This window comes from Ambystoma mexicanum, chromosome 4p (assembly GCF_040938575.1).
Source record: "Ambystoma mexicanum isolate Mex_15411 chromosome 4p, UKY_AmexF1_1, whole genome shotgun sequence".
In the NCBI taxonomy this organism is placed as follows: domain Eukaryota; kingdom Metazoa; phylum Chordata; class Amphibia; order Caudata; family Ambystomatidae; genus Ambystoma; species Ambystoma mexicanum.
Window position 1 is genome coordinate 184,053,498 of NC_090927.1, and position 15,054 is coordinate 184,068,551.

The 15,054-nt window shown below is 45.2% G+C and overlaps 1 protein-coding gene across 6 annotated transcripts in view; it reads right to left on the reverse strand.

Moving 5' to 3' along the window:
* Nucleotides 1–913: 913 nt before the first annotated feature.
* The window catches only part of EFR3B (EFR3 homolog B), a 1,154,471-nt gene continuing 1,140,330 nt past the window's right edge, over nucleotides 914–15,054 (reverse strand). For all 6 annotated transcript variants that reach the window (XM_069605670.1, XM_069605672.1, XM_069605667.1 and 3 more), the window contains one exon: nucleotides 914–13,545. In XM_069605670.1, the coding sequence (XP_069461771.1) occupies nucleotides 13,440–13,545 (106 nt within the window). In that variant the 3' untranslated portion in view covers nucleotides 914–13,439. The remainder of the gene's footprint in view (nucleotides 13,546–15,054) is intronic.

Below are 15,054 nucleotides of genomic sequence, written 5' to 3' on the forward strand. Positions count from 1 at the left end.
AGTAGAAATGTTATCAGGTGGTAGGTCAGGTTAAATCTGTTTTTTTAGAAACCAGTGGCCAAGTCACTTCATTAGATGAGTGAAGTAAATTATGTAGTTTATGGTACATCACTGTGGAAACACTGCAGTTCATAGGGATAGCAAACATTAGCGTAGAGGTCATGGTGGCCCAAGTTACAGGCAGATCGAAGACCGCAGGGCATATTGATATTAGCAGCACAGGTTTATGAACCCTGCAGCAAGTTATTTGTTTAATCAATGGGTCGTGCGGTCGCCAGGACTTGTTGATTAAAACAAATACTCAACCAAGATGGTTGCCAAGGGAATGGACGGCAAGGCTCCATGCAGAGTCCCTCTTCCATTTCCATGGTGGCCTGGGATCCTGTCATGAAAGCAATAGATAACTTGGCACCAGCAGGGGAATGGGAGGGGAGTGTAAGATACTGGGGCGGATGTAAGAAGCATGCAGCTTGCTCCAAACCCAGGCTTGAATTCTATGATTCAGTCTAGGTTTGCAACAGCTTGATTGGCTGCAGCAGCTGGCCAGGAGGTAATTGCATTTTTTCTATACTTGCATATTGGTGTTTTCAATCTGAAATACTGTCAACGGTAAAATTAGCAAACGTGATTCTCAAACACCTGAGTGAACAGAAATAGAAGGCAAACAAATGGCCATTCTTTGCGCATTACTGCAGAGGCTTAAGCCTGTAGGGTTTTCCTGCTCCTGCAATCAAACCACAGTGTATTGGTCTGAGTCTGCTGCGATTTACCGAAGTCCAGCTTCAAATCAAACTTCACTCCTGCCCTTTAGGCATTCTCTCCATTTACTGCAAGCCCATAGTACAGCGCGTCCCCGCAACATTAATTTTTTTTTTCTCAATTACTTATTTTCAAATGACACACCAAACTGCAATAGTGTGACATTAACATTTATTTGGAAAAGGGCACAGAGGTGACACTGAAAAACATCACAGCTAACAATTCCTTTTTACTTCAGATCTTTCAACATTTTTCTCATAAAATAATTTGCTATGTTCGTTAAATGGTTCTAAATTACAGGCGTGACAGCACCCTACGGAGGCAGGTGGCCGGGAGGAGCTGGACATCACTAGCACACAGCACCTACGTGGAACAGACAGGTGAAACAATTACAATGTACAGGTCATGGAAAGGAGTTGCCTTACAAAAATTCACTCTCAGTGCAAATATAGTCATGATTTTCACAGAAGAAAAGGAATTAGACTATGCCTTCATAGGTCATTTCTACTAGACCCGACTACACAAACCAGGCTTCAGGGGCAAGCATGAACCACTCCACATGCGTGGCTGTAATTACATGTCCTGTGCTGAAGGTTTGCCGCCGTGGCCTGGGTCAGCACTACATGCACACATCAGATAGTAGTTTGTTTACTCCAATATCACATAGAGGATGCTGAAGAGTGCCGTGGGACCACATCGCTCTCCCTCGGCATGCACAGAGGCACTCCGAGAGATGCAGAGGAAGACTTCTCACCGGCATGCTATGATTGGCCGCAAAGCTATCTTTGATGCAAACAAGCCGCTCGCCACTCCGACATGGACGCTTTGTATTCTAAAAACAACGCCGAGGTCAGTTTGAACGTCCAGCAGAAACATTTATTTTTTAGCGTCTGAAAGTATAATCTTGACTAGTTTGTGAAAGATCACACAATCATGATTAGACAATTTTCTACTTAGTTTTAAATACTTTTTGCGGCTGACAATTGCACAACACTTTTCACTTTTGGTAAAATCTATGTGCATTGTACTGTGGGTTGGCATCACTAGCGGCATGTTTTGACGCACACTGCATAGCGTGCAAGTGTCTTTGGGTCGCGCGGCCACGTGATCTACATTGTGGACATTGCTAGTATTCTGGATGGTATGAGAGACATAACAGCTTCTCACAGGTAAAGGCAAATTGACAGTGTGTAAATGGAACATCTAATGGACTTTCATTGGCCATTTTAATAGTGTCAGGTAGTGAAGTACACATTAGATGTGCTTCAAAGGCACCAAAAGGTAGACGGTTGGGTTGGCACAAACGTAAATCCGGTGCAAAGAGGTGATCAACTGGCTTGGTGTGAGAGCCTGAACAAACAAGAATGCCCCCCTGCAAATGGAAAATTTCGTATAGAGAGCAGATGAAACCTACAAGACAGTTCCATTCCAAACAGATCTCTTCATAGCTTCATCTGTCCAGGTAAAGATTGGGATGAGGATGAAACTCCATTCTCTTGTGTAAGAGTAGGCACAGAAGACATGTTAACTAAATGCAGTGGGGGAGGTGGCGTCTCATTATCTTGTAGGGTCTACGGATTAATGCAAAGCGTTGTTTTAATGGAGGGGCCAGACCCCGCCCTCAACAAATACAGAAAAAACACATTGCCCTCTATATAAATGAGGACTATTCAATCAAGTACATATCATTAGTTCGGTTTTCATTAAATACTTTAAAAACAAATTCTAAAAACGGCATGGTTTCTGGAACTGCCAAATTAGACGATCACTTATCGACTGTGGTCAGTAATGGCCTACGGCTGAATCAAGCACCTGAGGGTACTTAATGAGTGCAAGACGTCCCGCTACGAGCCAAGATGGCAAACACCTTAAGCCATTTTCAACATTGCAACCTAAAAGTGCAAAAAAACAGGTGGCAATGGAAGCCAGCATGGGATGCTAGTGTACCCCACTGTTCCAACCATGCTGATTGGCTGTCGCCTCCTCCAGTGGTGGTTATTTTCACTAAGGGCATTTTGACACAAAAACGATGGCACACCAAGTCATATTAGTTTAGGTGAATATTTTGAAAGGTGAAGTGGCTCTCGACTAAAAAAAAAAAAAAAAAACACTCAGGGTGAGCAACTCAAACTTTATCAGCACCTGGGGCAGCAACCAATAAGGTTGCTCGGAGCGCGTGCTGAAACTACAGATCTAAGCCCACGTTCCGAGCAACCTGCTGGCTACTTCCCCTGCCTTGCACCGCTATCTTCCCCTCACCCTCCCTCCCCTTCTTTATTATAAACCGCCCGCCACATTTACCTGCTTAGTGCGGCAGCAGCACACGCCGCTGCTGCCGCTGCTTCCTCTCGGTGCCCTGTGACCACCAAGGAAATGGAAGAGGGGCTCTGTAAGGAAAGCCTCTTCCTGATCCATGTCGGCCATATTTAGTAAGTATTTTATTTGAATGAATAGGACGCCACAAGGTGTCCCGTTATTCAAAAGAAATACTTTGCTCTCAGCACCCCAGGTTACCGCATAGGCACCCCAGGGTGGCTGCTAATAGAGTTAAGACCCTCTCCGGCCCACAGGATCAGGTCTTAACGCTTAATAGTGCTTTCTAAGTCCTTATTCGTGACCTTGTATTCAACCAGCTTTAGACTCATTAATTGATGTCAATATTCACCTGAGGAGGTGGCCCATATGAACTGACACATATGTGAAGTGAAACGGTGCAGTGAAGGCGATTTCTGACTACGCTCCATCGCTGTACTCTGCTACCTGCAGCTGGAGTTTGGCTCAAGCAGATCGCCTTTCTTCACACAGGACACGCGCCCTGGCCATCAGCTCCATTAAGGCTTGAGTCGGAGTGAGAGAGAGATCTAGGAAGACGACCACGGCTATACTGCATGGGTTCACTGTACGCACAGCATTGCTTTAGGAAGAAAGCGCAAGCTCTGCAAGGCAACCTCCATTTACCTCACAAGATTTCAAAAAAGCTCTGGGCACTTCTAGCCACAGGTAAAACCTGTGAATTTTAGAGTAAAAAACCAAGGAACGTGACGTTTTGGCTACACAACAAGTCCAGTTTCTCCATGTAGTTTAAAAATCAGAAAATTGGAAAATAAAAATATATGTGTTTGCGACCATATGTTTTTAACCAGCCCGGGGATTCACAGCCTCGGCTGCAGCCTGTTTTTACAGAATGGGTATTGGCAAAGGCCAGATTCGGGCTGTATTTTCTACCGCAAATTGTCAATGCACTTGGTGGGAGACACGAAACAGTGCAGGCTAGAGGTGTTCAAATGGAAGACATCCCTCACTGAGACTTAAACATCTTGGAAGATTGGTTTCTCTTCGGGAAGGGGATTTTTTAGGGTGTTTTGTTGAACATGGCATGCACCTGGTTTGATTATTGTGCAATGTGTGGCCCTTATGTGGACTGACTGTTCTGGGGCCTCATTGTCACTCATTCTTTCCCTCTTAAAAAACGTTTTTATTAAATGATAAAAAAATGAAATGTTTTAATAATGTCCTTTGCCCTTTAGAGAAGCTTCTTTCTGTCATCAGCGTGACAGGGGTTTCAGGAGTACACAACATGTACAAAGCCACAGGCTGTGCAGAAATACACAGACACCAGGGAACAATGAGCACGGCAACCAATCTCTAGACAGGAAGCTCAGAATGCCATGCAGAAAACATGCACACATGAGCAGGTGAAGCATCCAGAATGTGTCTGGCAATCGCCTGCCATTCTATTCCATGTGAACGCTGAACTCTACTGCCTGTACATTCAATCTACAGTCACTCCTGCCTGCTATATATGCCTCTCCATTATAAAACAGTAAACATGGGCATCAGGATCCAAGGAAGCTTGCCCACTAGGGCTGGTTCCACCTGCATAAAATGAAGCAGGCCTTTGTCCCAGCTGATAGGACATTGCGCCCAAACTCTGAAGTAAATATATAAAGAAATAGCAGGCAGGCACAAAGCAAGAACAATGAAGGCAGCATGCATAGTGTAAACAAATAGGGGCAAGGAAGTCCAATGCCACACAGCCTGGTACAGCTGGCATCCCCGAGACAATAAACCTTTGCATGGTTCGTGGTCTTGGGGAAGAAGGAGGGCAGGGGTGATAACGATGCCCTGGTGTGGGCTGCTCCATGCAGCTTCACCAGGTGTACCCTATGCCAGCCAGGGATACAGTGAAAGGGGTACCACATCAGTATGGGCAGCGTCATGGCGCCCTGGCGTGTAACCCAACAGCACATTGAGAATGAAAGCAACATTAAAACTGCACGTCCAGCATGCAAAGTCCTGCTGCCAAAAAGCCAGGACTGCATCAATCAATCATGCTATTATTTAAGAGAACAGGAGAGCAGTGTCTTATTCATATTTCTGCAGGGAAGAGCACTGCCTTTGCAAGCTCAAGTACCTATGTGTACACCTAATGTCGCACACTTTGATTCATTTCTATTCAGCGGTAGCATTCCTAGTAATAATGCAAGACATTTCATTGACTAAGCAAGTGCAACTGCCCCCATAATGCCTTGCGTAAGCATTTCCGGAGCCCTAGCCAGCCATGTGTAGGACACTGCGTGGCTACACTTCTCAGCGCTTTACTCAACGCTTACAGAATAAAAGAACTGCATTTATAAGAGAACCTCACCATTGCTTGGAAACTGGTATTTAAACATTGCAACTGCTTAATAAGTGCTTGAGAAATGATATGGGAGAGGTTAAAGATGGTGGTAGATATCTTCACTAAACTACAATGTTCCTTGTCATTTACAAAATGGCAGTGCAACAAATCTCCCGTGTAATGTGGTCACGTGAATTTAAGCTGGCGGGGGAAAGCGCAGGTAAGGACGAGGTACTGCTTTCTATGGGTCAACTTGGACATGGGAATGGCGGGGTATCCCTAATGAAGGAGTGGTGGTTCTCTGAACTAGCCTTCCCCACTACTGCCAATGTTTTTGGTATTAAAACATGGTCTCAATTGAATAAGCGTGACCTTCAACTGCACACAATGCCCTCCCTCATCGGCAAGAAGACCCACAAGAATATTCTGAGCTTTCAGCCTGTGCCCAGAGGGGGTCCGCCTGTACTTCACCTGCACACACCCTTTCACTAACCGTTACACACTACGCCAAAGCACCCTGCAATAAAGCTCTCCCACTGCTGTTCCTATGGCTTGTGTACAGTGTTTGTAATGATGTCACTTGAATACATTAATTTTAATTTTCGGATTACGAGACTCACTAACCACTGATAAAATACCATTTGAAGTCGGTAGTACTATACTCTTTACAACTTCAAATGGTAAAGCTGTCTGCGGCGCCGGTCATAGAAAATAAATGTGGCGCTTAGCACCTGCTCCCAGGGCGAGACAGTGTGTTAACGGCCCAGCGGCCCAAGTTAAAAGCCTGAGCGAAGCAAGTGTTTTTAATGAGAGGCCCGGGATGTTCACACCCGTTCTAGCCCCTGGAACGGGTGCTTAACGTCATTAGTCCACCGGATACCAAAGCGGTAAACTGGGGTGCTAAGAAAATAAAATAAATAAAAACATTTAAAAAAAAAGAGTTTTATTCATTTAACGGGACACGCCAGGCCAGTCCAATTAATAAAATCCTTTCTCAAGATGGCTGCCATGGAAAGGACAGCAGGGCTCTTCGAAGCCCTTCTTCCCTTTCCATGGTGACCAGAGAAGCAGGGGATAAGCAGGGAAGCAGCTATGGCGGCGGCCTGCGTCGCTACAACAAACAGGTAAGTGGGGGTGGGAAAAGGGCATAAAAATAAATAAATAAGCAAACGGAGGGTGGGGGGAAGATGGCGGCGGGTGGGAGCCGGCCGTCAGGTGGCATGGAATGCAGGATTGGATCAACGGTTCAAGCCCAGGTTCCTAGACTTGTGATGACTGGCACCCCCCCCAAAAGGGTGCCAATACGAAATAACATGAAGCCTGCTTTGTATCCTCCACACATTCAAATGGTTTGCATAGCGCCACACAGTGGCTGGATATGGGATAGCAAATGAAGACACTTTAAAACCTCCAGGAGCCATTAAAAGGTGGCCTTTGTCTTAAGCCCATCTTTCGACCTCAATGTATTTCTTAACTTACTCAGCGTAAACCCATTCCTAAATACCGCTTACCTGTCTGACCACTTTGGCAGAATCCAAGCAATAGAGCCTTGATCACTTTTCTGTGGCTTTGCAGATTTCAGCCAATGGTCTATTTCTAAAGACTGGGCCACTTGCTTCCTTCTCGTTGTGGCACGTGCTCTGGGATTTGCTGGGTAACTGTGCACAGATGACCAAGGCTACAAGTTCCTGAGAGATTAGTTTAATGCATTCGTTGTGCATTTCTCAGTCAGATTCTTTCAATGCACTTCTGGGACTTAGACAGGGACGATTTAGGCAATTGGCCAGTCACGGGAAGCCCCCATCTGATATTCCATCTGGCAAAAAGAATTTCACCATGTGGATTACTGACATTATATGGTGGACTATCAGCAGAGAGTCCATCAGCTTAGGGGTGATGGTAGCCCTGCTTCGTCCTGGCCTTAGAAGATCAAAGGGATTCCTTGTGGGTTCCCTCCAGGGTCAAGAGAAGAGTGGGGTGGACTACTACGGCTCTGAGCAATTACATACTTACTGGAAATTAGGAATTACATGTAGTACATGGTGGGAGCAATTCAGACAGACCTGCTCCATGGACCCATTAGAATTTAAAGATGGAACAGTCTCACTGAGGTGGGGTAGTTACCTTGGTGGCCTCCCCAGGTGTGTGTGATGAAGTGTCAAATCGAGTCCACGTGGCTTGTCCCAAATTGCATTTGGCTACTTTGCCCAATAGTGAACATCAGTTTGCCCAAGTCTGAGCACATACGTAGTGAGTCCATTTTCTTCTGAAGGGGCTGAGTTCATCGGTGGAGGTATTCTTTTTCTGTGAGAATGCCAAGATCAAGGTCTTCCATGTAACTCCTTGTGCGTGATTGATGCCAATTTCACTCATATCACACTTTTTTCTCTGCAGGACTGCTGTGGGATTAAGCCCCACAATGCTATTTTGTCAATAGCTTCTGAAGTGTCTCATCTGATCTTTTGCAGTGTTGCACCTAATTCAGTGTCGAACACAGAAGGGAAGCTCTGAGGGTAGGACTCCAGTATTTGGAGATCCACTGAAGATTTTTGGAATGTATATTAGACTACGGGTTAACATTGAAATGTCATTACTGGGCCATTTTCAATTCAGCCCATTATTCAACCCTCCCTTAGGTAAGCAGAAAGGCATTTTCTCAGCATTGACTAAGCAAGCAAACTGCTGCCAAAACCCCTTATGCCACAGTAACTTTACTAAGCCCTGAACAGGTCGGTGTGCGGCACAAAACATGCAACTTGGCCAAAATATCAATCAACATTTTCTAACCGCTTACTCAAGGATTAGGGAACAAACACACCCCTTGTACCAGGCAAAATGCTCATCACTGATTGAGAATTGTTATTTAAACATTGCAACAGCTTGATACGTGCTTGAGAAATGTTAAGCAAGCATTGTTCTTTTTCTAGGCTTTCTGCAGAAGAAACTGCAAGTAGAATTCCAACCTCGCACTTACAGACATTGGTCCAAATGCCTGATCCTGTCTGGACACAGGGAATTTAAGGCTGAGTGGTCTTTCCAAAACCTTGCTTTTGCTCCTAGCTGTGATGCGTTATGTTGCATCTACAGTACGCTGACATTCCCCCACTCTTCAGTGTTGGTACTAGCATTCCTTGAAGCATAATCTGGCCCAGAGATTAGTTAGCCACTGGAAGTGGAATGCTTTGCAAGCTACAAACATGTAGTCTTAAGATCTCTGCAAACAAGAATCAGTTTTCTGGGCTAGCCACCCAGATCTACAAATCCCAGCTCAAGACCCCCCACGGCTGGAGCAGTCGCTACTTTCTTTTCATAAGGGCCAGAAGACTGTTGTTCATTGCTGCTTTTGACTCATTTTGTTTCTGTTTGGCTTTGGTCATTGTTTTGGCTTCATTATATATGTAGAGACATTTTATAATGCAGTTGTATAATACCTGGATGTCTAGCAGCGAAACCTCTGCTTTTATAAAAACAATTAACACAAAATAAAATTGAAAAATTGAATCTTGTTGACATGGGCCAGCACCTCTAGTCTAACAGCCTCAGAGTTGCCCCAATGTCAGTGGGACACTAGACCTGTTCACATCCGCCTCGTGACCAGTTCATCTCTATTCAATTATTGTACATTTGGAACAGGCTCAAGTCGCCATCAGGTCACCTTCTCTGCGTCAATGGACTGGATAGACCAAATTGGTCCTTTTTCCACATGGGGGCGTGCCTCACACCATATCTTTATGGGGGAATTCACACATGATCTGCAGCATTACACCCTCTGATCTTGGCAGAAGAGCATACATGTTGGCACACTGATATGGGTAGAAGGGCAACTTTTCCTCCTATATGTCCAACTTCTGTACCTCACTAAGCAGGTGCCACATAATGGGATTCTCTCTCCTTCATGTGGTAGTTACAATGACTGAGTCAGGTATGAGTACTCCAATGTAACGTGGATGGCGTTATCCAGATCTGCATGTTTTCTCCCTATACGAGGCGGCCATCTTAAGACAACTCTAGTGAGAATGAGGATTCTGTGCTCAACAAGGCTCTTTTGCCAAATGATTGTTATATAGCATATCAACTCTGTCCATTAATCCAGTAAATGATGTTGTCAATGGGTGAAGGCTGAGGTGGCTGAAACCTATTGCATTTGCATGGGGATCAGTGTGCTCTAATCGTCCATGGCACTGTTAGAATTTAGGTACTCCATACCATCAATGCCAAAGGGTTCTGTAGACATTACTCTTCTTAACCCGCTTCATTCTGTAGAAACCCTTCAATTCAAATTCGAATTTATGTACATTAGTACCTAGGCACCATTTGTTTCTGTTTCCCCACATCGGCGAATGGGCAAAAGGCAGACGTTGCCAGCCCGGCAACCCTTTAGCTGATGTTGCTCTGTGCATTGTGTCCCTCGATGTTACTTCCCTTACCATGACTGGCTGCATTGGAAAGGGAGTAGGGACTACGTGTAGTCCCTCCTCCCCGTTCCCGTCCACCATCTTCTTTATTTACTTTTTAATGGCCAGGGAAAGGAATAGGGACTCCGTCTAGTGTCCTCTTCCCGTTCCATGGCAGACATTTTTTTTTTTTCAGTTACTACATGCCACAGGCATCTTTCAACTTAAAAAAAAAACACTATTAGTACCCTGGTCTTACGGGACGAGATACTAATAGGAATAAGCCCCTTGCTATGGGGTGTGGTGGGGGCATTACCGCTTCAGGTAATGCCCCGGGACCAATGCTAAGGCCCTCGCTTCACTCAGACCTCTAAATATGGTCCAGGGCATTACTTGAAGCGGTAATGCCCCTCAGCTTGGGGATTATTGATTAAATGAGTCAACTGCATTTCTGCCAGGTCTTTGCCAACGTTGACATATGTTTGCTACAAGAAAGACTTGTAGGCTGCCAAATTAGGATAAGAAGCTATAACATATATGCAAACCTTCGCCCAAGCCCAACATATTTCAGTTACACTTTGCCCAGAAGACTGAGCTGGAAGAGGACTGTTCGACAATGAAGTTGACTGACAAAAGACTAGTAGTTTGTGCAATTGGCCAAATGTGTGCAATGCCCGACAGCCAGTGACCATCAATCCCCAGAGCATCAGCTTGGGAGAGGCTTTAGAGACTTAGGCCAGTCGATAGGATCACTTAAAATGTACTTTCTAGTGGGGCGAGGGGTGGACATCCTGTACCACATAAACCCCTGGACTACTTGGAATTGGGGGCAGGGGCACCACTATAACCATCCAACTATACATAAACCTTCCCCAAAACTGCATATAGCACTTTCATTCAGGTATGCTAGTAGGTCAATATTGTTACCTCTGGATTTCGGGTATCTTTAGGTAATATGTTCACTGCGTATCAAGAAAGGCGAACCATTCCAAGAAACGTCCATGTTCCAAAATAGTTTCCATGATTAAAAGCAGATCTTTTTAACACATTTGTAGGCAACATGAAATTGCCTTTCACTCACTGACGTGCTCAATGAACTTGACCACACTCTTGTTTGAAACATACACTAAGTCCATCCAAGAACAGCACTGTTTGAGCTGTTATAAAGGCAGTAGTGCTGACCAATGAGATATGTGGTCAAATGTGTCAAGCCACCCGAGAAACTCAACAGAAAGACTCGCCCACATAAAATATAAAATACACCTTAAAAAAAAGAAGAAACAGTGTTTCTTTACTGACTCTGAGTCCCATCAATTACAATGTCCTTCCATGTACTCTTTGCTTTCGGAAATATAGTATTTTTTGAATGCACTATGTACTGATAAAATGCACATACAGATATGTTAACTGCTCATCAATACCATCGGGAAATGGTAATTAGGCGTAAACCTTTCAACCTGCATACCTAATCACTGGCCGTTAGCTGCAGGTGGGCTCCTACCTAACAGAAACCCTGCACTCAAATGACATGCAACCTTAGAGATGTCTACTAGTGGGCTATTGAAAAAACTACAATAATAGACTTCTATTATTAGAAACTAATTACTCATCGCAACCGATGCTTTTGATCACAGAATAGTGCAAATGTGGCACTTGCACACATGAGACTTGAAACCGGAAGTATGTGCAGGGGCACAGAAAGTGTCTCCTGGTTGGGCCTCAGTCTCATCGGGGGTTTTACCAGTGGGTAGGCCCAAACGATGGAAACGGCCAAGATAATGTATCTTAAAGGCATCCCCCATCAATAATTCTACCCAGGGATAAGGGCCCTTTAAACACTTTATATATGAGCCCCTGGCACACTATGGCCATTGTATATATGCATATAAATCTAGAGAGGACCTTTCACCCAAATATGCCACCCCAATAAAAAGGTAATAGAGAAGGGCTTGGAGCAATGGCTCACGAGTGGCACGAGAGTGTCAGAATCTGGAGACCTTGCGTCAGGTTGCTTTTTGGACGTCCCTGGCAAGTAAGGGATCTGGTAAAGGAAGACTTAATGGACAAAAACAATGTGGCCAAAAAATAACAGAACCATGCACGGAATCGACTCTTGGCATTGCAAAAGTTCCAAAGCCGCCATTTTGAAGACATTGTAATGCCGCCATTTTGAAGACATTGTAATGCTGTACAGCTAGCATTGCTGTCGATGGAATGAGAGCAGATACTGGCCCAAAGGAGTTGCAGATGCCTGGCGGGTCCCAAGGACATGATGGACTCGGAAGTATAGAAGGTTTCTGGGATTACGCATTAATGCCCACAGTGTAGCATCGCCAAGGCTCGTGGATCCTCTCTTGGGCCATATGTAGTGATGGGGATCATACAAGCACTGCGACACCGAAAATACGGAATCCAAAAAGGTTGGAGGTTTTTTTCCGCAGAATTTGCTACACTTATATATGGGAGGTGGGTTAGGGAAATATACTTTGGGGGAGTAAGCGGGGAGGTGTTGGAGTCTATCTCTGCATATAATTGGGCGAAACGGAACAGAAAATGCAACATTTTCGGATTCAGCATTTAAAAGTCGCAGTGATCACATGGATCCACATAACACACGGTCTTTTGGAGATATGTAAGTGTTTGAGGAAGTGCTGGCGAGCTGGAAGCATTGTACGAGTTGAGCAGCCACTTCAAGTGCTGATTATGGAGACGAGCTGCAACCTTAAAAGATGAATCGCATGCTATTTCTGAGCAGCCAAGCTTACTTTTAAAGCCAATCTAACCGCGCTCAAGTTCCACTGTGTACATTTTAGAATCTCCCACATCAGCTAGAATTGGCACAGCAAGGAGCCCAAAAAGGTTTCATTATGCATTAATGCCATCTTATCGCACATCTGTCACATTGCTCTATACCACGAGGGACGCCTTCATCCAGTGCAGGCGTTTTAGCTAAACATGCTGAGATGTATAGAGGCATGTACATTGGAAAAACAGAACTGCAACTCCCAACATGCAAAGCGCTCTTGGACAAAAAGGACACCTTCATGAAATGGGGCCAGTTGCCGGTTATGTTTTCGCTTTCATTTCACTCTCATGCATATATGTATGCAGAAAGGGGTCTTCTCAATGACTGGCATCCATCTGCCACGAAATGGGATAGGTAGGCACAACAATAGAAAGGTTTGGGACCCCAATACCAATTAAGCGATCTGATCGTTGGGGTAACAGAGGGCCAGACAGAGGAACACATTGCACGTAGACCTGCCATTACCATTTTGAGACACGTTTTTGTCGATATTGTGCTGAGCAGTTCATTCACTGCCGCCACGAATGATGAAAACAGATATGCATTCTTACGGACAACCGTTCCGAGAAACACATGTGATCAATCTTTGCATAAATATTTGATAGTTGCAGGTGCAGCAACACAAACCAGGATACCGTTGCATGAAAATCACAAGACACCAATGCACAACTGAATGCGTTACTCCAATCCAAAATAGGCAGCTTTGTAAAAAAAAAGGATTTGGAAGGTAATCCCGATGTAGGAACATCACCAGGGGGCGGCGAGTCGGTCACATTATGGACTTTACGGGAAGGTGCTTGATTTCCTCAAAGTGTTCAGTCATTTGTTTCCCTGGGACCGTGGTGCAGTTGGGCAGGCTTCAGTAGACACACAGATCCGGGAACTTCATCTCGTAGACCGGAATGGAGTGATGCTGGGGCTGGCCATAGGCAGCGGTGATGGTGCCGGAGGGACTTGGAGGCGGTCTGTGATAGAGAGAGGTAGGTATTAAACCAATAAACAGAGCTGAAAAGTCGAACAGGGATTACAATTTGCATATAACTTCAGTTGTCGTAAATCCAATGTTGGCTATCGTAAACCTTACTTGCAACAATTGCTGTCCTAGATGTAATTACTTCGCCATTTCCATATGCCTTAGCGGCCATAGCTCTAAAAATGGTACATATTTAACAGGACGCACATCAGCATCGAGCGCAACAAATAAAAACAATATGGATCAGTCTCAACTATGACGCGTCTACAGGCGATTAAGTGATCGTGGTTGCGCTATACAGTTTGCTCATTGGAATGATTCTCTGCGAACAAACAAGTGAACCCAAGATGTGTACAACCATTAAACAGAATGTTATGGACAATGAAGGGATGCCATTCTCTCGTCAAACCTTTAGTCGCTCTTTGGGTCCACAGGTAATGGCTACCCCTCTGTCTCCCAACATCACTCCTATCCGTTGAGTCCTCTTCCTCACCAGGCTGTGATCTCCCAACGTCAACCTATTTGTAGAGTCCTCTTCATTGACAGGCTTTAGTCTTCCAATTTCTCAAGTTTCTCTACTCATAACGCTTTATTTGAAATAGCAGGTCAGTGGCGAGCGTGGAGTGACGAATCGACGGATTCAGTTACTTCTCCACAGATGGACCCTTTCCTTTTAAGGCTATGGAGGTGAGCCCGCTATGCAATAACCTCCCTGGGGTAGAGGCAAGCGTGACCTCACAGTGAGATACTCCCCTCATGGGGACAAGGACTCCCCTTCCGATGAGGAACTCCCTTCCCACCTCAACCCACACTCCAACAGCAAGCCTTCTGAAAGGAAGCAGGACGAATCTGTACATTTGCTACTCTGATGTCTTATCTAAAGAGAAGGACATGCCTGGTTCTGCGACGAAGAAACCCAAGTGAGTCATAACGAATGTGACTCAAACTAAAGGACTTCCACGAGATGCTAGGGAAATCCCAGGGCCGCATAATAAGAACGGGAGGAGACCAAGCAGAGGGGGGGAGAGAAACCGGAGTTTCAAACCAGCTGTGAGAGGGAGGCTGGTAAACTCAAGGGAACGCTACTTCCCAAGCAGGGGAGAAGATGGGAGGAACAAATTCCCGAGCCACATTGTTGCAAGGACAGGCCGGAGAGAATCTGTCTCCCGGAAGGTAGTCGCAAGAGGTAAATGCAACCCAGAAGTGGTGGCCGGGACGGGGAGAGAAGAAACTCCTCTCTGAGTTGATACCGTTTTACCAGATGAACGCCAAAGCATGTCCGAGAAAGAGAAGGAGCCGAGAGCAAGAGAAGTACAGAGAAGTGGTGCCTGAGATGGGCGAGAGAGGAAACCCCTTTCATAGCCAATACCACCTACCAAGAAACACACCAAAGTGTATCAGGGGAGTCGAGCACAGAGACAATCCTGACCAGAAGGAGAGAAGCAAAGGTGGAAAAGCCGCCCAGTAACACACCCCCAATAAAAGTAAGGTAACGGAGAGA